The following is a 24,341-nucleotide window of genomic DNA, read 5'->3' as shown; positions in this document are numbered from 1 at the left end:
GAAAAACACATTTCATTCCAACTTTTGCCATAAGTCATCCGGCACACGTCAAACCAGCGGGATGGATCCGTTGGGAGATACCCCAACACTAAACTTGAAAGCTGCTCGCCTCCCGCTGGAACCAACCGAACGCATGCGCAGTAACGCGGTAAAGGCACAGCAGCCAAAAAAAATGAAAGAAAAAACCTGCTGGAGCGTTTTCCAGCGGCCCGCGTACACCATCGTAGTGTGCCATCTCTCGCCACGTTCAGTACGCATGTGAGGTCGCTTATCAACGCTTCCTACCATTTTCAGTGCGCTGCAGATTGCAATACTAGGCAGTGGTAGTAGCAGGGCACACATCGGCACAGCTGGCCAGTAAACAGGTGCACAAGTAAACACATAAGCAGAGCCTGTGGATTTGGTGGAGCAATTTTGGAAAGAAAAACGAGTGAAAAAATTTGCAATTACAAAACGACGGCACAAACGCGGAGTACGGAAGGCAACATTTGCGTTTGCAGATTGATTACGGTCGGGTGGCCCAGTGTGTCTGTGTGTGTGTGCGTGTGTGCGTGTAAACGTAACAACGGGACCGGAGAGGAGGGAAGGGAGGCAGTGGCAAAGGTTGGAAGGTTTTTCACAAGTGTCCTTGGTTTTTCGAGTGGCATGAAATACGGCCCAGCTTCACCATTCGGTTGGGCGTATGAAAAGCTGCTGCCACTAGCCTGCCTCGATGTGTTTCACTTTCTTCCGGGGTAGTGTGCACTACGGTAAGCAGCGACAACTTTAGCGAATTGATGAATTAAACCAAGGAAAAGGAAGGTCGTGCGAGGCTTTGGTGGAAGCAGCAGCTGTGAGCAGAAAAGCTGAGTGTATGTGTGTGCGGCAGTGTTACAGGAAAAACCCAACGTTCTGAGCGTAAAGAATAAAAACACACACACAAATACACATAAAGTTCTGTGCGAAGGTGAAGTTCACAGTGAAGCAGCAGCACCAAGGAGCGCATATATGTACACGGAGGGACCAGAGTGCGTATCATATGGATGTGGATTGACGGGAGCTGTGTGTAAATTTGGCCAAGTCCCCTTCGCCTCCCTATCAGACACCGAGAGCGCCTCGAAAAATCGAAAATGAATTTTGGTCCGTAGCCTGTACGGAGCTCGGAAGTGTGAAGCAAATCAACCATCTGTGTGTGTCGTACGTGCCCAGCCCCGTTCCATACGGTGCAAAAACGACCTGTCCGAGCGGCAGCAGCAGCAGCAGCAAGCGGGACTGTACCAACAAAAAGTGTGCGGAAAAGTGAAAGGCTTGCTCGGGGAACATGTTTCCCGAAATAAACCCCCCCAGGAAAATGTCGTTCCAAGCAGGTATGGTACATGGAAATTACTTTGCATCCCCCCTTGGTCTATGTGCGTATCTGTGTGTTGTGCATCCCAACCCGCGTTCCGAGGCGCGTTTTGTTTGCTTCCTTACTGCCATCTCTCTCTCTCTCTCTCTCTCTCTCTCTCTCTCTATGTGTGTGTGTTTTTCCTGTACGCTTTTCGCTATTTCTGATTTTTTGAGCCCCTTTTTTCATTAAAATCATTTTCTGCATTTTCGTTTTCTCCTTCTGTGTGTACCTCTTTTCCTTGTTGGTTATTTTTTTTTGTAATCTTCGAGTATTTTTTTCTCTATTTTTATATTTTTTTAAAAGAAAAAGCATTTTTCTCGCACAAAAAAAAGCAACACATTTTCCCATGCACAATTATTGCTGCGCTTTTTTTCTTCTTCTTCGCTTTCCCACTTTCACCCTCGCCCTTAACTCATTTAACACACCCCTCCATTTCCACATACACCCACTGACACCCGTGCACATGCTCGAGATAAAGCTCGTGTGTGCATTGAAACGCTTGTTTTTTCTTCTTTGACCAGCCCACATGTTGAATGTGAGCGTGAACGCCTGTGTAGGCACGTGTATGTGTGTGTGGGAGCCTGCGTGTGCCAAATTGGTTACTGCGAAGCAGCAGCAAAAGAAGGAAAGGGGAAAAATACAAACAAACAGGCAGCAGAAAACAACACCAACGGCACAGTGGGCCATGATTATCTCACTCGGGCGAGAATGTTTCGTACAAGGCGTCTCCATCACCAGCACCCCCACAGCAGTGCCCGCCCAGCCGTGTTTTGTTTGTTGATTTTGCCCTTCGCTGGACACGCTGGCGTACATGAGCAGCTGTTTTTTTTGCGAGGGAAGTGGGAGAGGGAGTACTGGTGTGGTGTGGAAAGGACAACAACAGGCACCACCACTGTTGGCAAGATGTGTTGCGCATCCGACTGTCGCCATGGGCTTGGTTGGTGCGTTCGATTACCATTACATGCGTATGTGTGTGTGTTTTTGTTGTTGTTATGTTTTGTTTTGCACTTGCATTTCCATATTTCCTTTGGAAAGGTCCACCCACCCCCCCCCACTGAACACAGCGTGAGTATGTGTGAGTGTGCGCTCAAACGTGAGGATACACGCGAGGAGATGGAGCGGGGGGGGGGGGTTTATTGCATTAATTAAAACTGGAAACTTATTTGCCATTCGAGTAGGAAAGTAAACATCGTCCCTGTGGTGATCTACGGGGAGGGAGGGGTGGTAGAGAGAGAGAGAGCAAAAAGAGAGGAACAAAATCAATGAGAAGGAGAAGGAGAGAGCTCGTTTTATTGGCAACGAGTAACGCGACGCCAGACCGACATGGTACACCATCTTTTGGCCGACGGATGGTACGGATACTTCAAAGGTAAACAATCACACAATAGGAGCCCCTTACCGACCGGGCTGGCGGAATGATGCGAGGGCGAGCGTTGCGGAATAAATGGCAGAGCAATGGGAAAATCAATGCCATGGCGACAATAAAGGCAAAAAAGCGACATAAAAAGGCGCACGGAGACGCAAAGTTGGTTGTGCAAACTGAACCCGCCCGTTAGTAGTAAATCCTGCCTACTCTGATGACACTCATGTTTTATCAGAGTGCGAGAGGTTTAAGAGCAATATTGTAACAAATTCCTATATCGTAGAATGCAGCATCTAAAGCATTATTGACATATCGCGCACTTTGATGCAGCTTGAGTAGTTTAGATATTAGCAAAAGGCATTCATGAGCGTTTCCACCATTGTGCTTAAAGTTGTCCAAGTGTGTCGTGTGTGTGTGTGACCGGTGTCGTAGTGCTGATTGGTTTCGTGGTGTCAGGATGTTTAAACCATAAGTCATTAATGATCATTACAAGAGCTTAAGAGCAGTCAAATTAGCAAGGGTCGATTTTGTTCGTGGTAACCGCCAAAATGCTCGTCAGTTTGGTTTCTACATTGTTGCGAAAATTACTCCAACCCGCACGACCTAACTTCGTTTCCGCTTACTAGAGTGATAGAGCGAGAGACAGAGAGAGTGGAGCAAAAAAAAAAGCTTACATGAGATGAGAAGAGCGTCCATTCCAGTGAGATGACCGTATGAGAGCTGTCCTTATGTGTTCGTACTAAGCAAAAGGCAGTGAGCGTGTTTAGATATGGCATTGCGTTATACATGTGTGTGTGTGTGTGTTCACGTAAGGGTGCTGCGTGTGCTCCAGGGCTGAGGATAATCTAATCAAGCACCTTGGGGCTTATCCGGTCAGAGTGCGGTCATTCAAGCGTGACCAGAAAAGCTCGAGGGGTCGATGTTCGCATTTTAAGCAAAACGCTAGCAAACGAAATTATGAGCAAACGACAGAAGGTCACACTCGCCACCCGGAGCCCCAGCTTTAGTGGACGACGGGATGGGACGGGGGAGAAGGACGCAACATATTTTCTTTTTTTTTATTTATCACTTTTGCGCTCTTGTTTGGGCTAATGTTTCGGGCGAACATCGCTCACCATCATCATCCCGCCGAATCGGGCGAATCGTCAGCCACCAGGCTGCTCCATCGCACCATGTGCACCGTGCTGCAATGGTGGGCGCAGATCAGAGCGCGCGTGCTGTGATGGCTTGGTTATGGCTCACCGAGGGTGGTACGGAAAATTGGGCGGCATTTCATGCTCACGGCACATCAAACGCATGCAAAGAGCTGTTCTTGCTTGTTTTTTTTTTCGTTTTCTCTTCCTCTATCTCTCTCTCTCTCCTTCGCGTGCGCTAGATAAGAGTTAGTTTCTTTTTAAAAGGTATGCTCCTCGCAAGCTTGTGATGGTGAGTTGCTGACGTCAGCAGTGGGCTATCACGGTGCCGGCAGATGGCTTATTCTTGTCCCAGACAGGAGAGAACATAAACTTGTTGATAAGAAGCAGCTTTGGTGGTGGCAGTAGTATAGGAACATGATTTGCATGACAAGATGAAACGAAAATTGCACTTTCTATTTGTGTGTGCTTTTTTTGTACTTAAGGCTTACAGCACTCGATGGACACGCAGGAACACTTTGCCCCAATTGCACACTCAGATTGGCTTTTCCATGTTATAATTAATAAGCTTAATAATAATAATGAACATAGTAATAATAATAATAATAATAATAATAATGAAAATAATAAAAGTAATAATAATAATAATAGCAATAATAATAATAATAATAATAATAATAATAATAATAATAATAATAATAATAATAATAATAATAATAGTAATAATAATAATAATAAAAATAATAATAATAATAATAATAATAATAATAATAATAATAATAATAATAATAAAAATAAAATAATAATAATAATAATAATAATAATAATAATAATAATAATAATAATAATAATAATAATAGTAACAATAATAACAATAATAAATATTCGCCTTTCAGCTTGGCATACACATCAAATCATATTTACATAGAGAAATTGTTATAATTTCCTTCCCAAATTTAAGGTTTACCCAAAAATACAAAAAAAACATGTAAATAGTACTCACATTAATAACTCTCCCTTGCAAGCATCCTCCCACACCATTTGCGGCCGTACCGCAGCTTCCGCTTTCCGTTTCAAACGTTACCTCTGTATGTGTGCGTATGTGTGTGTGTGTTTAGTAAATGTTTGTTCTTGTTCTTTCGTCTTCCCGTGTCGATCGCTCGATCGCTCACCACCTGCTGTCTTCCTGCGCTGTGTTTGGCCGCCCGTCTGGTTCTGTCGTCCGGTGCTGTTCCAAACTTTTATTTGTTTCTTTGTTTTCCTTTACTCCTAACCTATCAACCTCTTCTCCCTTGCTGTACGTTTCTATTTCGTATTTTCCGATTTTGGTGGTCTCATTTTGCGGCACTGTTCGCACTAAACTAAAAAAAAAACAAACAAACCGTATCTAAACATGTATGTTCCCTCATTGGACATTCCAAACCCTAATTCTCCCCACCGCCCCACCTTTGCGCCATTTCCCTCAACCATTTCCCCACCAGATCCGGTCGATTTTAAAGAAAAGCTCATAGCGGCAGTGAAGAAAGAGGTCAAACAGGTGATGGAGGAAGCCGTCACCAAGAAGTACATACACGAAGAGTCTTGCTCGGTAACGGCCCTGTGCGCTGCGGTCGAAGCCTGCCTCAGCCAGGGGCTGCGAAGGCGAGCCCTCGGACTGTTCAAGACATCCTCCACCACCGCCCTGCTGCACAAGGTGGCCAAGGTGAGTATCCCACTGTATTCGCTCGCTCTGTTCTTTCCCCCCACCACCCCGCTTCCCTCACCCAAATGCTTCACTGCTTGCGCCAGTGATCATCGCCTCCCATGTCCATCCCTGTCCTGTTTTCACAAGCGAGAACCGACTGCATATTGTGGCATTATGTATTTATTTATTTTCGTTTTTTTTTGTAACAAAAGTAGAGAGCTTTCGATCGTCTGTTTTATGTAGACGTTCTGTAGCTATTCGTTATGTTTTTTTCATGGTTTGATTTGTTTTGTGCCGGGGTTAACGGTTAGTAAACCGTGCCAAGCAGTAAAGACAACGAATCCCCTTGCAGACCAGTGTAGTGTGTGTGTGTGTGTGGGCCCTCGGTTATATGGGTCCGGTACCGCGTGTGTAACATCCCTGTGTAACAGGTAGATCAACAAACATGTAAGCAAAGGCAGCAAAAGCGCTTAGCTGTCATTTAAATTGGTTTCTAATGCTCAGTTGATTTTGGTGCTTTACTTCCTTAGTTTTGACTTCGATCGGTAATTCTTTGTAGCCGCTGGTTTTGTTTCGTTGTTTTGGTTTCGTTCTATGGCTCCAACATGTTCTATATAAGCTTTCCTACACCTACACAAACGCATACACATTACCCTCATTTTTGGCGCTATCGGTAACTCGTTGGATTTAGGAGTTGATTAGAGATTACTACTATTGGGTGCTGTTTGTTTTGTTTCAATGTTTGTACGGTAGATCGTTAGACAAAAACCGTGGATTAGATTCACGTCGCTTTGTAACAAAATTGTTTGGATTTTTTTTATAAATTACCCCTCCCACCAGCCCAACAATTGCTATCTCCGTGCCGGAAAGCTCGCCCATCGTTGCAATGTGTAACAGTCACAACCCTCTGTACACTCTGACCTTGTATCATACGTACTGTGTCGAAGATAAGTCTCCCACCGCCCTCCCAAAAAAACCTAAAGAGAAAGTTTTGAAATTTAGTAATCTGGTTCCGAATTTCGATACGTATTATTCCACGAATGTACAGAACGCAGTTATGCCGAACCACGCGTAGAATCCCATTGTCCAACTGCTGCTTTAATTTCAACTGAATCGTTTCTAAATAGAACCATTATATGCCACATACGCAACGCACAAACGTTATTTTTCCCATGCTCTCTCTCCCTCCTCCTTCTCCTTCGCCGCGCTTGCAGCACTGTCCCGAGGCGGCCTGCATCAGTAGAAAGGTGCAGGACATCGAAAACAGTGACCCGAACAAGCGATCCTCGTCCAGCAGCGACAGCACAAACAAGCCGCCGATCCTGAAGAAGGGCAGCAGCAACTCGGTCTCGACCACGACACCACCACAGACACCGCCAGTCGTCAAGTAAGCGGCACACCCAGCAAAGCCCACACCCCGGAGTGCAGCAATCGCTTGTAAACGTGTTCCGTTCTTCTTCTCTTCCTCACCCAGATATCTCTGGATCCGGTTGGCACTGTACGAGAAGAAGCTGTCCCGCATCATCGACCATCTCGTGTCGAACGCAACGCGCTACTACGAGCGCGATTCACTCGTCGCCGATCCGGACTACGGCTCGATACTGAGCTCGCTGCTCGTTGGGCCCTGTGCGCTCGACTACTCGCGCGCCAAAACTGCCGACCACTTCTGGACCGATCCGCCGGCCGACGAGCTCGTCCAGCGGCACCGTATCAGCTCGAGCAATCCGACGCCACCGGCGTACCGGCGCCCGATGCTGAACTTCAAGCGCAGCCTCCACACCAGCTCCGAGGAGGGCAGCATGGCGTCGTTCAAGTCGAACAGTCTGGCGTCCGCCTCGAAGGACTACGTGGAATCGTTGCATCAGAACTCGCGCGCCACCCTACTGTACGGCAAGAACAATGTGCTCGTGCTGCCGGTAATTTATTGTTATTTACTCCTCAATCAGTGTCTTGCGGAGGGTTTTGCTTGGACACTTACTGTGCCAAAATGTAAACTTAAGCTAAGATACTAACAGAACTTCGAAGCTATCATTGGAGCAATAATGGAAGACAATTCGTTTTCAAATTCCAAGAAAACCTTCGGTTTACAGTGCAATCTATATTGGTCAAAGGATGCCATGCTTTTACCGTGTTTTTTTTTATCTTCTTCTTCTTGGTTTCAATAACCGTTCTTGGTCAAGGCCTGCCTTGTACTACTCTCTAATGTACTAGACTTTCAGTGACTTCTTGATTACTCATAGCAGGATAGTCGTCAGTCCTACGTATGGGGGAATGGTACATTCGGGACTTGAACCCGCGACGGGCATGTTGCTAAATCGTGCGAGTTGACGACTGTACCACGAGGCCGGGATTCTTGGATACTTCATAGCAACGGCTTCATTAGTTTTCTTCAACATGAATATCTCTCTAAGGTGACGGTCTCTTGAAGATTCACCATAGAGAAATTTCACTGTATGTTGAAGCTTTCAAAGCATTCGATTAAAATAGGTACAGCAGAAGAATTTTCTCGAGAATGCAGATCTTAACAGTTGACGCAACCTCAGATTTTTTTTAATATCATAAATATTAAATTTTCTAGAATATAGAGTCTATTGCTTGGCATCTTCTCAACGGTAGTCTGCAAACCCTAACGTTCAATAAATAGTCAAATTGTTGAGTTATTGCTATTCTGGAGAATATGCTAGTTATTGCTTTATATCTGATTTTGAAGTAATGGTCGATTTTGAATGCAAAAACTCTGTAGAGCACAAGTAAGTGTTAGCTTTACTTGCTAAGTGATTTGGGCGTAAGGAAATGCCTAGCCTCTAGGTTCCATAATCAATGCTGCAAATGAGTCCAGCATATTTTTTTAACCGAACAGTTTACCCCTAATTGAGATACACCTCTAGCGATGCATATCATTTGCTTGGGATAATTTTGAAGTTTGTTTTCTCTTGTTGCCGTTATTATTGTTTTGAAGCGCAGCTTTTACTCGGGACTTTGGATACCTTCAACGAAATATCCATCAAACCTTAAATAGGTCACCATATGGTGAGAACAGATCTGAATCACACTTCAAAATAGCTTGTACCATATACCGTGGGATATAAGATTTTGGGATAGATTGCGTCTTTTATGTATAAAATTAGCTTAATTACGAATCCTAACGGATCTAGCGGCTTTGCTGACTGTTGTTTGGCAGTACTTGCGAAAGCAACAAGTAGTACACTTAGATTCCGGAAGTGAAGAGTGAAAGTAAATGTGAATTTTTCATATTTTTTTTGTTAATAATTATTTGTTTATTAAATGAGCCTTAAGGATTTGCAAATAATGTTATAAATAACCGCATAGAATCTTAACAAACAATTAGCTTGAACTATTGGAATGAACACCTTTTTATTCTTTCTCTTCCATTCTCTCGCTTGCTCGCTCTTTCTCTCTCTGTTTGCTGAGTACAGAAGGACGTCAGCGAACCAATGCCCGGCTATCTCAGCCTGCATCAGACGGTACAATCGCTCACGATCAAGTGGACGCCGAACCAGCTGATGAACGGGTACACCGAGTCGGAGAACATCGACAAAAGCTCGTACTGGGCGTACGCGCTGAACGTGAACGTGGACGAGATCGTGTACGTGCACTGCCATCAGGCGCGCGGTGGCGACACCGGCGGCACCATCATCCTCGTCGGCCAGGACGGTGTTCAGCGACCGCCGATACACTTCCCCGAAGGTGGCCATATGGCGGCATTCCTGAGCTGTCTCGAAACAGGTAATGAACGCGATCGTCCAGATTTGGGGTCCAGTGGTTCATTTGATTGTGCCCTTTCGCGCAGGTCTTCTCCCGCACGGCCAGCTGGATCCGCCACTGTGGTCCCAGCGGGGCATTGGACGCATCTTCCCCTGGCCGCAGAAGTCGCGCCGCCGACCGCTTCCATCGCTGCTCGAGACGAACGACGAGATGCCGATCGATTACGTGTTCCGCGTGGTCAACAAAGGCAACACGGATGAGTTCTGTAAGTGGTCAGAGTGGGTTTTTACCGATCGTTGCTTGTGTGTGACGCATAATTTTTTTTCTTTCTTTTCCCGACAGTGGCAACACATTCCATACTGGAGCTGGGGCGCACCAGTCCCCGCTACCGTGCCCAGCTGAGCAGCTGCTCAACGAACGAAAGTAGCGACTGCTCCAGCAAAAGTCTCTCGATCGACGCCATGTCCATTGACAGTCCGAATGTAAGTCCGCAGCAAGTTGCATTCCTCTCAGCATCCACTAATCGACTTCACTATTTCGTTTCGTTCTCGAACAGCCCCAGACAACCCAATCCACCAGCATTGCGCTCGTCTGCAGCACGATGAAGCGGCAGATCATTTCGCGCGCCTTCTACGGCTGGCTGGCGTACTGTCGCCATCTGTCCACCGTCCGCACCCACCTGTCCGGGCTGGTGAACGGGCGCATCACGCCGGAAACCGGGGCCGAGCAGGGGCTGACGCGATCGCGCTGGGAAAGCCTGCACGACGGCAACGGTGTCGTGGCGGACGATCAGGAGGTGTACCGGTTAGTGTACTACGGCGGCGTCGAGCACGACATCCGGAAGGAGGTGTGGCCGTACCTGCTCGGCCACTACAGCTTCGGCAGCACGCCGGACGAGCGGGCCGAGCTGGACGAGACGGCCAAACACTACTACGAAACGACCATGAGCGAATGGCTGGCGGTGGAAGCGATCGTGCGCCAGCGGGACAAGGAGAAGACGGCGGTGGCCGTGGCGAAGCTGAGCTCGGGCAGCGGCAGCATGGAAAACCGGAGCAAAACGCTCGACCAAGACGCCGACGGGGAGCAGGGGGAGGGAGAGGACGAGGAGGAAGAGATGGAAAACGAGGTGTTCGAGGAGAATGGGTTCTCCGACATGTCCGAGCCGGAGGTGGAGGGCGAGGAGCGGTCGGACGCGAAGGTGCAGCTGACGAAGGAGACGATCACGCTGCCGGTGGTGGCGCAGGACGCCCTCACCGTCGAGACGGCCGGGGGTGCGGGCGCCGCAGAGTCGGCCGATCGTGGAGAGGAGCAGGAGCAGGAGCAAGACTTTGACAGCAACAAGAGTTCGCCGTCGGACTCGTCGTACGCGACGGTTGGCAACGATTTCATCGACGTGGCGGACATTATCTCGCCGATGGGCGAGGAGGACTCGGGGGGCGCACGATCGCTCGGGGCGGTAGAGCGCATGCAGGAGGGCGAGGACGAGGATGGGGTTACGTCGGGCGAAGGGGGCGCGGGGCCGGACGAGGAGGAGGACGAACCGGACTCGCCGAAGTCGCTCGAGCAGCCGCGCGCCGTCATCGTGACCGATGCGTCGATCGACGTGACCATGCTGCTGCCGGGCGAGGTGCGCGAGCTGAACAACAACCACACGCTGTCGACGCTGGCGGAGGAGGGGGGCAACCAGCAGCAGCCGGCGCTGGACTCGCTGCAAGAGCCCAAATCGGCCTGCGTGTCACCGGCCAGCTCGAACGGGGGCATCTATAGTGTAGGTGTTTGTTGGCTGTGGCTGTCACCGATGTCACTGATCGCTCACGAAATGGGCGTCTTCCTTCCTTCCAGAGCGAGCTGCTGGAGTCGTTCGGGCTGAACCTGCATCGCATCGAGAAGGACGTCCAGCGGTGCGACCGTAACTACTGGTACTTTGCCAACGAAAACTTGGACAAGCTGCGCAATGTCATTTGCACGTGAGTAGTGCCATGCCTTGGTGACGATGTTGGATGATTGTGGGGTTGTTTTTCTTTTGGCATCTGCATCAGATACGTCTGGGAGCATCTGGACGTGGGGTACATGCAGGGCATGTGCGATCTCGTCGCTCCACTGCTGGTCATCTTCGACGATGAGTCGCTGAGCTACGGCTGCTTTTGCCGCTTCATGGAGCGCATGATTGAAAACTTCCCGAACGGCGGTGCGATGGATATGCACTTTGCTAACATGAGGTAAGTAGGCGACGACCCTGCCGAAGACGCCGACACACGCGACTTGTATCCGCTCGCTCTTATCCTGCTTTGCTTTGCGCAGATCGCTGATACAGATCCTGGACTCGGAAATGTACGATCTGATGCACGCGCACGGTGACTACACGCACTTCTACTTCTGCTATCGCTGGTTCCTGCTCGACTTCAAGCGCGAGCTGATCTACGCCGACATCTTCTCCGTGTGGGAGGTGATCTGGGCGGCCAAGCACGTCGCGTCCGCACACTTTGTGCTGTTTCTGGCGCTGGCCCTGCTCGAGACGTACCGTGACATCATCCTGTCGAACAGTATGGACTTTACGGACATTATTAAATTTTTCAACGGTATGGTAACAAGTAGCTCTGTCCGTTAGGTACCCTTCTCTTACAATCTCGCTTTCTCCCTTTCCAGAAATGGCCGAACGGCACAACACACCCTCCGTTTTGAAGCTGGCCCGAAGCTTGGTGCTACAGCTGCAAACGATCATTGAAAACAAGTAAAAAAGGTGTGACGTAGTCGCACTACAGTCAGCCAGCACCGAAGAAGGCGTGCAACAGTATACAAGGAAGCTGCTGCAAGCGTTACACGTTGTACAACAATGGTCAGCGCGTGCAGTTATCTCCCGCGGGAGTAAAGGGAGTAGTAGACAAATGTACTGTATCTACTTTTAAAGGCAGAGCGAATACAACTCCTACCCATCCTAAATTGAAAGCTAAAAAAGGTGGAAGATAAGCGGTAGAGCAAATTTATACTTATCGAACAATTATAAGGCGACAAAGAGTCCTCTCCAACTTACCCATGAAAGGTGGACTCTTTCACGATGTTTTAGAGGTGCTCCTTCCCATCTGACTGTCCGTCTGTCTGTCTGTCTATCTGTCTGTCTGTCTGTTAGTCTGTGTAATGTCACTGTTTAGCACTTTTGGACAGTTTGTTTGTACTTTTTGTAGCTGTCCCTTGTTGATGCGTTGTCGACAGCGTGTCATTAAGTTGCTTTCCGTTGTCGTTGTTGTCGCCATTGCTGTTGTCGACTCCGTTAGGAGTGTTTCCTTTACGAAAATATAATTATATGAAAGCACACACAAACACAAACACACACACACACACTTTAGAGTAGCTGGTGCTTCACTCTGTTAAGCAGACGTAGTGTTGTAAAACTTTTGTGCCATCCCACCATAAATACACACACACAAACACACAGACCATTCCGTGGCCAAGCTGATCAAAAGTATATAGGGGGGTAGCCCAAGCCAATCAGCTAAAGTGGTATGGTGGTGGCAGCTAAGGTATCATAAAAGAGAACATAAAAGTACATGCTAAACCCATAAAGCGGTGAGTTAAGTTCGTTGCGTACAACACTAAACAAACAATAACAACAACAACAAAAAAGCATCTTCAACTTTTGTTTCACATTTCGTAGAGTTCCCTATAGTGTGAGTGTCTAAAAGTCTAAATAGCAAAACAAGAGCAAAACAAAACAAAGATAAACAAACTACTTCAAAATATAGCAGTATAAATTAGTGAATGAACAAAAAAAAAAATACAAAAAGGGAAATGAAACACAAAAAACATGATACAAACAAACAAACAAACAAAAATCCACTACAATATCCAATGCAATTGAATCTTATGATGAATCGTACTAAAAAAATGGTACAACAAGAAAAAAAACAAGACAGAAATATAATGAATGCAAGAAGAAGTAAAAACACAGCAAGTTATACTGTTTTAGACCTACGTAAGCAAAACTATTGTTGGTAACGATGTAATCAATTATATTTACCAGTATTAGTTGCACTTTGCGTACATTAGCTTTTCTTTACTACCATCACCGGTAGCGTTGTGTGGTTTAACCGGGGGTACACATTTAATCAAACTCGTACAAAAGCCTGCCGCCAGGAGTCTCACAGCTCGCCACTCTTTTCCGTGCATAATTTGTTTCTCTCTTTCATTAATTACCAAACACAAACTCATAAAATCAATGGAATTTGTACTGCAATTGTCATAATCACAATCATAAACAAAACTGCTAAAACTCGATGATGACCCTCTGGTTAGCACAGTTTTACAGGGATCGCTTCTCTAGCCGGCTCAACATCGTAAACAAGGTCTTTGAAAGAGAACAGGTCGATGCGTTTAGAGTAAATTGACAGAAAGCCATGGGAAAATTTTGACAGTTAAATTGAACATTGTCTATGTTTAGCGATGTACGTTACTATGGAGTGAATGTGAGTTTTGTTCAGCATTTTGCACTCATTTCCTTTTATAATATTATAAGAATTATAATCTAATTGGAATTAGCCGGTCTCGTAGTACAGTCGTCAACTCGTACGGCTTAACAACATGCCCGTCATGGGTTCAAGCCCCAACTAGACCGTACGTAGGACTGACTATTCTGCTATGGGGGGTAATCCAAAAGTCACTGAAAGCCAATCCCATAAGTGGTATAGGTAGACGTTGACCGACAACGGTTGTTGTGCCAAAGAAGAAGAAGAAATTTAATTGAAAGTAAATAGAACTTCTTTTACCCAGTTGGAACATGTACTGTGCTGGTCACGGAATGGCAAACAATGAAAAAGGTTATCACAATGTTTCTGAGTCCGAGAGTAGACTGCAATTACTTCTCCTTTATTCTCCAGAAGTGGTTGACCGCAAGAAATTTAACCAATATAATCTTCCTAATAGTAAATTCGTCCACTTTTCCGCGTTAACTATTAGCCGTTTGTTTGTAAACATTTTTCATGAAACTGTCAAAGCCGAGCTGAAAATGGCAACCTAGCAACGGGCTATGCATCGATCGGTTCTCCTTAATAGACCTTGATCATAAATTTACCATTTTCAATACAATTTAAACATTATGAATTGTGTGTCGATATAGATCCTAGCAACCAGTGACCGATCGTTTGAATTATCATTTCCAAAGAAATAAAATCAACATGCTGTCTCATTCTGTCAGTTCCGATTGTTCTGTTGGTTAGAAAGAGGAAGCAAGTTAGTTTTGTTTCTTTCGGTTAATATCTTTGAAATTTGTTTTACGGATATGATTTTTTTCCCCTAAGGCGTTGAGATGGTCTGAGTAGCCCTGTATTAGCATAGGACGCAAAAGTGTACCATTGTAAACGAATTACACCTAAGAAGAAGAAGAAGAAAAAAAAACATGCAACTATTCTGACACAATATTCTTAGCAAGAATAGTGCATGCAAAAGTGCAGTTGCAAACTGCAAATGCAACTCACCTGCACACAAACACACAAACACACACACATACACTCGAAAAGAAGGAGCCGTTGGAGCTAAGAACAAACCAAAAAAGCTGACAAAGTCAAGGGCGGCATACAGCCGGAGCATTTTGAAACCGTTTTGGAAGGCGTGGGCGTCGCGGCGAGACGAGATGGATACGAGCAGGCGACAACCACTGCAGAGCAGCTGGTACTGTGCACATCATATATTTGTGTAGTCAATGTTGATGATACTGAAAGTGTTTTCATATAAGGGTATAATTACATTCTGCTACAGAATGGCATTTAGAAACAAAGAAAAAACAAACAAACATCCTACAAATCTACTACGGCAGGACAGAGTGCATAATAAGGACCAAAGTCCTTGCGAGAGGGAGAGATAAACGAAGAGGGAAGCAGAGAGAGAGAGAGAGAGCGAGAGTACACCATAGGGTATTCTTTTATTTTGTGACAAAGAAAATACAAACCCAGCAAATGCGGCTAGCGCTATGGCCCGTATTTACAGGTACATTACTGAAATAAAGGTATTCTATCCTATTAAGTACAGCCAGCGTTCTTTCATTAACCTTGCCTTCGATCGTCCAGTTTCTGTTTAATTTAAGTGTTACACTTTATTCGCCACCGGCTCCACCGACTCAGTTTGCGTGTGCCGCTGCTTTCGGGGTTCGCAGGTACGCCCGCCGATAGAAATCGCTAAACATCAGCAGCATAAAGATGTTCTGCATGCCCACGAACCACATGACCGCCCGCGGATACCCACAGTCCACACCGAGCACGATCGGCCGGAAGAAGTGCACCACATTGTACGCAAACTGAGCCATCTGCAGTAGCGTAACGTACCGCTTCCAGCTCGCACCGCGCACCGCTTCCGGCCGGTAGATCGTGAGAAAGAAGTAAAAGTACATGACCGCGTGCACGAACGTGTTCAGCATGCCGAGCATAAAGCAGTGCCCACCGGACAGATAGCGCAAAAACAGCGAAGCCGACAGCGCCATGATCGTGTGATGGTACACGTGCAGAAACGTCACGTGCGATTGTTTCTTGCGCAGCACGAAAAACACGGTATCGGCCAGATCGAGGATCTTGAGCAGGAAGTACGCGTAGGCCAGATACATCTCGTCCATCGATTGGTCGCTACGGTCCAGGCGCAGCGGCTGACAGACGAAGGAGAAGTTGTACGTCCGCAGGTACCTTACGCCCTGCGAGGAGCACAGAGAGAAGGGGATCACTAGCAATTTTAGTGGAGGAAATCTCCGCGCGCCGCTCCCGCCGGTTGTGCTTACCATCGCGAATGTCCACACGTTGGCAGCGACCTGGGCCAGATTGTAGGCGCAAAGGAAGCGGCGCATCTCGAACGGCTTCCGGTTGGCCATCAGCTTGGGGCCGAGATCGAGCACAAAGTACAGGTACGCACCCGTTATCAGTGGAACGGTCCAGACGGAGCGCAGCAGCGGCAGTTCCACCACACGCTCATCTACGGTTCATTGAAACGGAGCATTGATTGAAAGAGTTGGAAGGACCTGTCACCCGACAAACTATTCCACCCCCTTGTACCTGTTTTGTCCACGAGGTAGCTGTACCCGCTGTAGATCGAGCGTATGATCAACGCCATCGTGAACCGTATCGCGTAGGGAATGGGAAGTAAGGAACTGCCAGGTACTCTCCGCACGGCGGCAGCACGCAAGTGAGACTGACACCGCACGGTGCCCGATACTTTGTAGCACTGCTTTATCGCACCAGCGGTGGACAATTAATTAACCATACAACGAACACCGGGTACAAATAATATCGTCACTGTGTGACGTAGTGCCAGATCGGCGCCAGACGTATTCTAACCGCGTGGTTCGAGTGTGCGCTTTTTTTGCGCGCGGGCGCACGCGTGCGCTCTCGTTTCGCTTTGCGCAGAAGGGAGCTTTTTGCTTTCGCGCGTTGCAACGCTTTGGAGGAAAAGGTATGGCAATGAACCGATGCGCCCGCGTGTGTGTGTCTTTCACAAGGGTTGTATTAATGGGAACAGTTTTCATTTGAAATGATTGAGCGTTATTCATTAATTTTCGACGGCCTTGGCCTACATATTAATGTACGCGATCGTGATATAAAAGTAGACACTTTAAGGCTTCGATGTGTTCTCGGTTAAGCCTCTAGGGGAGCTTAAACACAGAGCTTGGTAGCATCAGAAAGACTCAAACGGGCGCTAGAAGCGATTTGCGATTGCAAAAAGGAAAGCAAAACGCGGAGCGAAAAAAACGGCCATATTAAGCCTCTGTTCAGAGGGCTCGTTATGCGATCACAGAATGATTCCCATGCTGCAAAAAAACAAGAATTTGGCAAACCTTTACGAGCTTTGTGTGCCTTTTTTGTGGTCATTAAGTGCAACATTCAGTGAATTAGGGGCTGAAATTATGCTTTTATTTGAACCGCAAAGAGCATTCAGTTAAGTGTGTTTTATTTTAGTCTCTAAACACTCCGTTAGAACTCTATTAATTCCTGCCCAGAGAAGAATTGCAACAATAAAAAATAAGTGCCATTACACCGCGCAAATGGAGTGACCACGTGGTCCTTTATGAAGAGCATGAACATTTGCAAAAAAACGACACTAAAAGAACATCCCAAAAAACCCGTAACTCGACAAGGGCACAACTAATGCTAATCCTGGCCAAATGTGGCGCTGGCCGACATTCCCAATACGCTGGCCGTACGGCGAACGAGGTAAAGGTTACCGGTGCCATCGGTTTCGTATGGGGTCTCGGGCCCAAACCACACCGGAACCACAGTGTCCGTCACAGTGACGTCGGCAATTTTCGGCTCTCCAAAGGAACTCCAATGCCGCTTCAGAAGGGGAAATTGTATAATGAGTTGTAATTAATTGTCGTTCAATAGGGGCACTTACATGCCCGGGTGCTACAACACCCCTTTGGGTGACAGTGGACACAACAACAACAACAACAACGCCTGCTTTTCAGCGTTCGGATAGCGTTTTCGGGGTGGGCGAATGAAAGGGCGAGAATTGGAAATTGTAATTAGCAATCGAAGTTGGCGCTGTGTGCTGTCACACTGCTTTGACATTGAACCGGTACGCTTGCATTCGTGTCCACGTCGTTGTTCACGCGCTTTTGTTTTCTTTTATTTTTTTTACTTGTTTCAGTCATTGTATTTTGATTTAATTTTTCCTATTAGTTTTTTTTCCTTGGTTCATTAGTCGCTGTTGGTGCATTCACACACACACACACACACTCACGAAACTTAAATTTGTACGATTGGTTCGATGTTTTTGTATTTTGGTTTTGACCTGAGCGAAAGTTCGCCCTTTGATGGTCGGTGGCGTTGCAGTCCCCCCCCCGCCATTCCCTTGTAAGTGAAGTCAATGGACTTGCTGCTGCTGCTGCTGCTGCTACTACTACCGTACGCCCTACTGCTCTTTCCGCTTCACGACGTACGACTTAATGTAAAAGTCCATAAACAGGCCGAGGATGAAGAGGGCCTGCAGGAACCCGACCCCCATCCAGAAGCGCGGGAACTTGCACTCGCGATTAAAGAACAGCGGTATGCCGAAGTGGAACGCGAGGTGAACGAACTGCAGCAGCTGCATGTGCGTGAGGTGCTTCTTCCACCAACCGCTGTACTGCGAGCCGTACGACGAGACGAAGTAGTACAGATACATGACCGCGTGGACGAGCGTGTTCCAGATGCCGAGCATAATGGCATGCCCGCCCGGTACGTACAGCATGCCGAAGTACGACCCGATCACCATCATGGTGTGATGGTACACGTGCAGGAACGATACGTGCGACTGTTTCTTCCGCAGCACGAAGAACACGGTGTCGGCCAGGTCGAGCACCTTCAGCAGGAAGTAGCTGTAGCTCAGGTACATCTCCTCCATCCCCCGGTAGTCGGACGTGTAGTTGCACACCTGGCAGGAGAAGTTGTAGTCCCGGTACACGACAAACATCTTGATGACCTGCGGGGGAAGGGGAGGAATGAGACCCATAACGGTGACGTTAGTAAACGGCGACTCGTCACCTCCACGAGCCTTCCAACGTGACTTACAATCCACAGAAAGATGACACTGTTGATCAGCACCTGCACTATGTTGTACACCCGGATCACCTTCCGCAGATCGTACGCCTTCCGCTGGGCCATGAACCGAGGGCCCGCGTGCAGCACCCCGTACAGGTAGGTGGCGAGCAGCAGCATCAGCGGCCACGGGCTGCCGGCCAGCGGCAGATGGGCGCTGCGCATATCCCGCCGCTCCACCATGTACTCCCGGTACACGTCGTACATCCGCTCCAGCACGAGCGTCATCGTGGCCACTTTGCTGCTTGTCCGGTTCTGCACTCCAAAAACACTACCCCCGGGTCCGGGTCAACTGGCGATGGAACGCGGGATGCAAAACGAACCAAAGGAAGAAGAACAATACACCGAACCACTACCGAACTACCCAACTGCCACGTGGCACGTCCACTCGATCCACCAACTTCGACTGAGTAGCCGATGGATAGGTAAGGCGGCTTTTAAATGCTATAAATTTGCAATGCATATCCCCCGGTGAGTCGCCCCCAATGGATAGCAGCACCGTTTGGACACCGCGGCTTAAGAACATGCGCCTGCTTAGAAGCGGTAGTCGCTTGCTAGAGTGCGCGGCAGTCGCGAGCTGCCGGATTTCGGAACCGAAGGGTTCGGTCCCCTCTTGGTTCGGGAGCGACATTGCGGAGCGGTTACACGGGCACGGATTGTTGTGTGTGTGTGTGTGTTTTTTTTCAAACAAATCTTATGTAATGCGTTGTAATGGTGTCACCGTTGGACATTGGCGCTTAGAAAATGGCGCAATCAGTACGCGGAGTTCCCAATTCTGGGCGTCGCGGAAGTGATTTGTGCTCTGATTGTTTTTCTAGCTCGTTGCCACCTTGTGCGCAAGTTCAGTGGTTGTGTTGCAGAAGCGTGGTGGTGAATGTAGAACGTTTTACCTGGTACGGATTTCTTCAACCCTGGTGGTGACAGTGCTTTATTGTGCTTCTAGGGCGTAGCGATGACTGAGGAGGATGACTGGGCGATATACATTGACTGCCTTTGATTGCTTCAAAGTGTGGCATCATTTTGTGGAATGTCAAAGGACACAGTGAGTAGTTTAGATGGTTTGGAATTGTTCAATTTGTGCCATAAGCTGGCCTGAATTCTTCAAATATACAACTGAGGAAGATCTTGAAGATCAGATAGAACCTACTTGGAATTGCTTACGTAGGCTTATTTGAGTGGCTAAATCCGTGAAATTTATGTTTATCCACAGGAAGTAGGCCTGGATTACCAGGAAGAGTATGGATATACGTGCAGCTTCATAGGAGGCAGCGTGCATTCATCTATAGTCTCGGAAATGATAGCAACCGTTACACTCGTTCTGCCTACTTGATTTCCGAATTGCCAGCGATAGCATCAAGCATCATTCTTCAAGTTCACTAACTGGAGAGGTATTTTGTATGGTATTTCTAATTCTGTTTGTCTCATTAAAAGGGACAAAAAAACTTTGAGGTATGTCCGCACAAAACACTGACCCTGATGTTCATACAGTTCTGACTCATATTCTGTAGCAAAGTTCTTCGCAACAAACTGTTCGTTCCAGATACCGGCACAGCGTGGTCCGGAGTGCATAAAGATAAACCACTACTACTGGAATAACCTGAACCGGCCAGGTGCAATCTATCGCCCGACCCAACAATTACGGTAACTTCACACGAGCTAGCACCATACCTGCACTTCTCATTGCGCATTGATGCACTTGCGACCAGTAATGATGGACACGGATATGGGTACGATATGCCTGCCTTGCAAGTAGGTCATGACCTTGTGCAGTGCAGTCTCGGAAGAGCATCACTCCCATCCCCCAACTCCAATGCCATGGTAACGCAGCAGGAATCTCTCTCTCTCTCTCTCTCTCTCTCTCTCTCTCTTTTCTCTCTCTCGCTCTCTCTTCCAGTAACCCGTCCAGACGATAAAAACCAGCAACAAAAACCAGCGTACGCGCCATATTCTACCACATCGCTCGAATGAACGCCAATGCACAAATAACCGACGCCCAAGGTAACAAACAAACCGCGCTTGATGGACTGCGTCTCGCTCTACGCGTCCGCGCGCGCGCGTCTGTGTGTGTGCGTGTTCCAGCCGAAAAACCGTCACCAAAATAACATTAGATAATAGAAGGCTAATGCGCCGGCATTGCGTGCATGGCGGGAGAGTGAAGAATGCGATGCTGGGTGTGGTGATGGAGAAGGGGTGGCGAGATGGGAACGGGAGACGCCGCCGCCGCCGCCACCAGCATGAAACCGGAATCAAAATACCGGTTTTTGTATTTATTCATCCGTGCCCCTGACGTTGATGTGAGGTGGCCTGCTGCTGCTGCTGGTTGCTGGCTTGTCCGCCACTGCCAGTGTCTGTTATTCTTCTGCAGACACATCATGGGACGGTTTGTGCTCGAGTGTTTGGCGGTTTGTTTGCTGATAACATTAGTGCGCTGCCAACAAAATGGGACCTTTACGTTTGCCACGTCGGGCGATGGTGGTGGTGGCGGTGGTGCTACGGACACGCCGCCGGGCGTCGACCGATTGCAACGAAGCTCGCAAAAGTTTGCCCTCCAGTTTTACCAGGTAAGAAGCCGTCCGTTTTGCGGGGGGACGAGTTCGTGTGGTCATGATCGTGATCCCGACCGCGCATCTCACAGTGTGCGTGGATGACCTTGCGCGCGTGATATGGTTCAAGTTTGTGGTTGATGTTTTGTCGTGTTTTCCCTCGGCCACCGTTTCCATGGACCCGTAGTACGTCACTGAGCTGGTCGACTACAATCCAAACGTAACGACGACGAACATAATCGTGTCACCGTTTTCGGCCTGGAATCTGCTGACCTTGATAACGGAAGGCGCCTCCGGTCGGACACTGGACGAGCTGCTGGTCGCACTCGACGTGCAGCAGCAGGAGCAGATCCGTAACTACTACAAACCGTTCGCCCAAAGCTTCAGGTAAGAAGGTCGAACATTCACACACACTTACACGCACATATGCCGAAAATGAGGTGTTAACGATTTTCGTCAATCGCTTTGGGGACATTTTTTCACAGCCTACTCGATCGAGATGTACAGCTGGCAGCGGCCCAGTACGTCATCACGGACGAAAATCGCCCCGTGTCGAAGGACTTTGAATCCGCTTTGGATAACTTCTACAGCCCCAGCGTGCTGCAGCCGATGAACTTTGCCAACCGCAGCCTAACGTACGAACGGGTGAACCGGCTCGTTTCGGACGCCACGCAAGGACAGATCCCGAAGGCGATCGAAATGAGCGATCTTGAGGATGCGCGACTGATCATGCTTTCGGTGCTGTTCTTCCAAGGACAGTGGACGGTAGGTACCCTTGCCGGAACCCGCCTTTATTGCGACATTCCGTTTGATTTCCCTCAATCATACGTTTCCTCCAGATTCCGTTCAATCGATCGTTCACCACCAACGTTCCGTTTTACGACGAGAACGAGCAACCGATCGGTATGGTGGAGATGATGTTTCAGAGAGGCATTTTCCCGTTTGCCGGGTACAAGGAGCTGGACGCACAGATCCTGGAGCTACCGTACGGTGCGAATCGCCGGCTGAGCATGCTGCTGATCATGCCGCGCAAAGGCGTACCGCTGGTGGAGGTGATCCGCAAGCTGGCCGCATACGGCATCGACCGTGTGTTCGACGAACTCGACCGCAGCTTGGTGGACTTTGACGACGACGAGGTGGAGGTACATTTGCCCAAGTTTGAGTTTAACTCTGACTACAATTTGATACCAATTTTGAATCAAGTAAGTGAACAGGAATGATGTATGCTCAAGTGCTTCCCATCTTAACGCTTAACACGCTTCATTCCTCCACTTGCAGATGGGTATCAGGGAAGCGTTCGATTCCGGTGTGGCCAACTTTGACAAAATATCGGACCTAAACGCAATTTACATTAGCAGCGTTATACAGCAAACCAAAATCGTCGTCAACGAGGAGGGAACGATGACGGCTGCCGTCACGACGGGCGTTTTTGCTAACAAGGCAACGCCGCCACGCTTCCTAGCCAACCGTCCCTTCGGTTTCATGATCGTTAACCGGCAGCAACGGACGATCCTGTTTGCTGGACAAGTGAAGCGACCGAATTTGGTTTAGCGCGCACTAACGATATCTGCGTTGCAGTGAGCACTTTCGGAATGGAAGCATGAAGACAAAATGAATAAAAAAAGGGGGAGAAGTATTAGTTAATAATATCTATTGTTTTCGCATTAGCTTAGGTACGGGTCGATGTCTCGCTCCATTCGATCCGACTCGGTTTCCGCTCCAACGGCACACGCCAACAGTGTGTTGATGTTCTTCTCCTCTCCCGCACCGTACACGTATCCATTCGCTTTGTCGATCGCGTTCTTAAGCCTCAGCAAACTTTGCTCACGCTTGGTGTCGAGCAGCAGAAAGGACACCAGGCTGTAATCCTCCACCATGGACACGATGGCCGCATTGAGCTGTTTGAATTTCTTCCCCATCCGGCTCGTGTCCATGCATTCCAGCAGGTGGCTAAGGTCCAGCACCTCCGTGTAGTACTCCACATTGAACGGAAGCTTCGCCTCGTGCTCTCTCAGCTGGTCCGCTTTGCTCAGCACATTCACGTGCGGTAGCCCCATCTGTAGCATGGTGTGCAGGGAGAGCAGCAGACAGGAGATGAATTTGTACGGTTCCACACAGTAGTGCGACTCGACCAGATGCACGGTGCAGAGATGGTAGCCGAGCTGCTCAAGCTTGGTGAAAATATTCTTCAGCGCATTGTTGTGCGTAAACAGTTCCACCTGGCCCGGGCAGTCGAAGATGAAGTAGTTGCAGTCGAGCGCCTTGAGCTGATCGAGCAGCCACTGAAAGTTTGTCTCGAGGAATTCCACACAGTAGATCAGTGCTCCGTTCGGTCCGAGCCCAAACTGTTCCATCGCGTCCTGCACGGTGATGAGCTGCATGATGTCCACAGCGCTGGTGTATTCCATGTTGTCGTTGGCCGGGTCTAGGTTCACCACCACCGCTTTGCGGCCGATTTTTTCCAGAAACTGTTGCATTTTGTGGCAGTAGCTTGTTTTGCCCGCTCCGGGCGGACCTATTACGAGCTGCCCATAGAGTGGCGCCTGTGTTCGCAGCTTTACCAGGCCACTTTGCATGATTTTTTCCTGCTGGTCGTGGGGAAAGTGCACCGAAAACTGGCTTTGTTTACAAATGAACAGCTTGTTGTGACAGCTGCAGCAGCTGCTTTGACATTTCCGATGTGGTCCACGGCACAGGGTGCCTCGTGTGACTCGAAAAAAAACTTCCGACAAACTTGTGCAAAACACATTTTGCGTATTACTTTCATTATTTTTTGTGGAAGCAGAATTCGCCTACAATAGTGGTATTTTTACACAACTTATTTGCCTTTTTATCGTAAACGGCACGCTCTACTGCAAGCAGTAACGTCAATTATTTGAACTAAAACAATGACGAGCTCGATTTGACGTTTCTTCCCTCTCGCGCAATCTTCCTCTTTGTTGCATTCGCTCAACGTCGCAGTCGAGGAATGAAAAATC

General features: G+C 48.1%; 5 protein-coding genes across 6 annotated transcripts; 2 read left to right on the top strand and 3 right to left on the bottom strand.

Annotated features, from left to right (window-relative positions):
* The first annotated feature begins 56 nt into the window (after window positions 1-56).
* On the top strand, window positions 57-14,696 carry LOC120893845 (small G protein signaling modulator 2-like). The gene is made up of 12 exons (XM_040295981.1): window positions 57-1,346; window positions 5,347-5,567; window positions 6,764-6,936; window positions 7,024-7,465; window positions 8,987-9,296; window positions 9,361-9,540; window positions 9,618-9,757; window positions 9,832-11,043; window positions 11,118-11,242; window positions 11,315-11,494; window positions 11,577-11,854; window positions 11,922-14,696. The coding sequence occupies exons 1-12, from the start codon at window positions 1,301-1,303 to the stop codon at window positions 12,008-12,010; spliced, it is 3,396 nt and encodes a 1,131-aa protein (XP_040151915.1). The 5' UTR covers window positions 57-1,300; the 3' UTR covers window positions 12,011-14,696.
* A 635-nt stretch (window positions 14,697-15,331) lies between these two features.
* LOC120893851 (elongation of very long chain fatty acids protein AAEL008004-like) lies at window positions 15,332-16,495 on the bottom strand. The gene is made up of 3 exons (XM_040295990.1): window positions 16,301-16,495; window positions 16,030-16,220; window positions 15,332-15,945 (listed from the first exon to the last, which is right to left on the bottom strand). Exons 1-3 carry the CDS (start codon window positions 16,356-16,358, stop codon window positions 15,382-15,384), a joined length of 813 nt encoding a protein of 270 aa, XP_040151924.1. The 5' UTR covers window positions 16,359-16,495; the 3' UTR covers window positions 15,332-15,381.
* Window positions 16,496-17,760: 1,265 nt separating this feature from the next.
* On the bottom strand, window positions 17,761-19,304 carry LOC120896321 (elongation of very long chain fatty acids protein AAEL008004-like). Its single transcript, XM_040300342.1, has 2 exons — window positions 18,794-19,304; window positions 17,761-18,704 (listed from the first exon to the last, which is right to left on the bottom strand). The coding sequence occupies exons 1-2, from the start codon at window positions 19,046-19,048 to the stop codon at window positions 18,156-18,158; spliced, it is 804 nt and encodes a 267-aa protein (XP_040156276.1). The 5' UTR covers window positions 19,049-19,304; the 3' UTR covers window positions 17,761-18,155.
* A 137-nt stretch (window positions 19,305-19,441) lies between these two features.
* LOC120896317 (serine protease inhibitor 77Ba) lies at window positions 19,442-23,012 on the top strand. Of its 2 annotated transcripts, XM_040300339.1 has the most exons (8): window positions 19,442-19,862; window positions 20,031-20,269; window positions 20,361-20,547; window positions 20,715-21,381; window positions 21,551-21,750; window positions 21,849-22,128; window positions 22,203-22,565; window positions 22,642-23,012. In XM_040300339.1, the coding sequence occupies exons 4-8, from the start codon at window positions 21,019-21,021 to the stop codon at window positions 22,912-22,914; spliced, it is 1,479 nt and encodes a 492-aa protein (XP_040156273.1). In that variant the 5' UTR covers window positions 19,442-19,862; window positions 20,031-20,269; window positions 20,361-20,547; window positions 20,715-21,018; the 3' UTR covers window positions 22,915-23,012. The 2 variants fall into 2 exon arrangements, with proteins under 2 accessions (XP_040156273.1, XP_040156272.1); XM_040300338.1 differs by lacking the exons at window positions 19,442-19,862; window positions 20,031-20,269 and having other exon boundaries at window positions 20,322-21,381.
* Window positions 22,998-24,127, bottom strand: LOC120896318 (GPN-loop GTPase 2). Its single transcript, XM_040300340.1, has one exon. The coding sequence runs from the start codon at window positions 23,937-23,939 to the stop codon at window positions 23,028-23,030; it is 912 nt and encodes a 303-aa protein (XP_040156274.1). The 5' UTR covers window positions 23,940-24,127; the 3' UTR covers window positions 22,998-23,027.
* Between the last annotated feature and the right edge of the window lie 214 nt (window positions 24,128-24,341).

Source organism: Anopheles arabiensis, chromosome 2, assembly GCF_016920715.1.
Source record: "Anopheles arabiensis isolate DONGOLA chromosome 2, AaraD3, whole genome shotgun sequence".
Taxonomy (NCBI): domain Eukaryota; kingdom Metazoa; phylum Arthropoda; class Insecta; order Diptera; family Culicidae; genus Anopheles; species Anopheles arabiensis.
The sequence above is the reverse complement of the archived record's forward strand: the minus strand, read 5'-3'. Positions and strand labels throughout refer to the sequence as shown.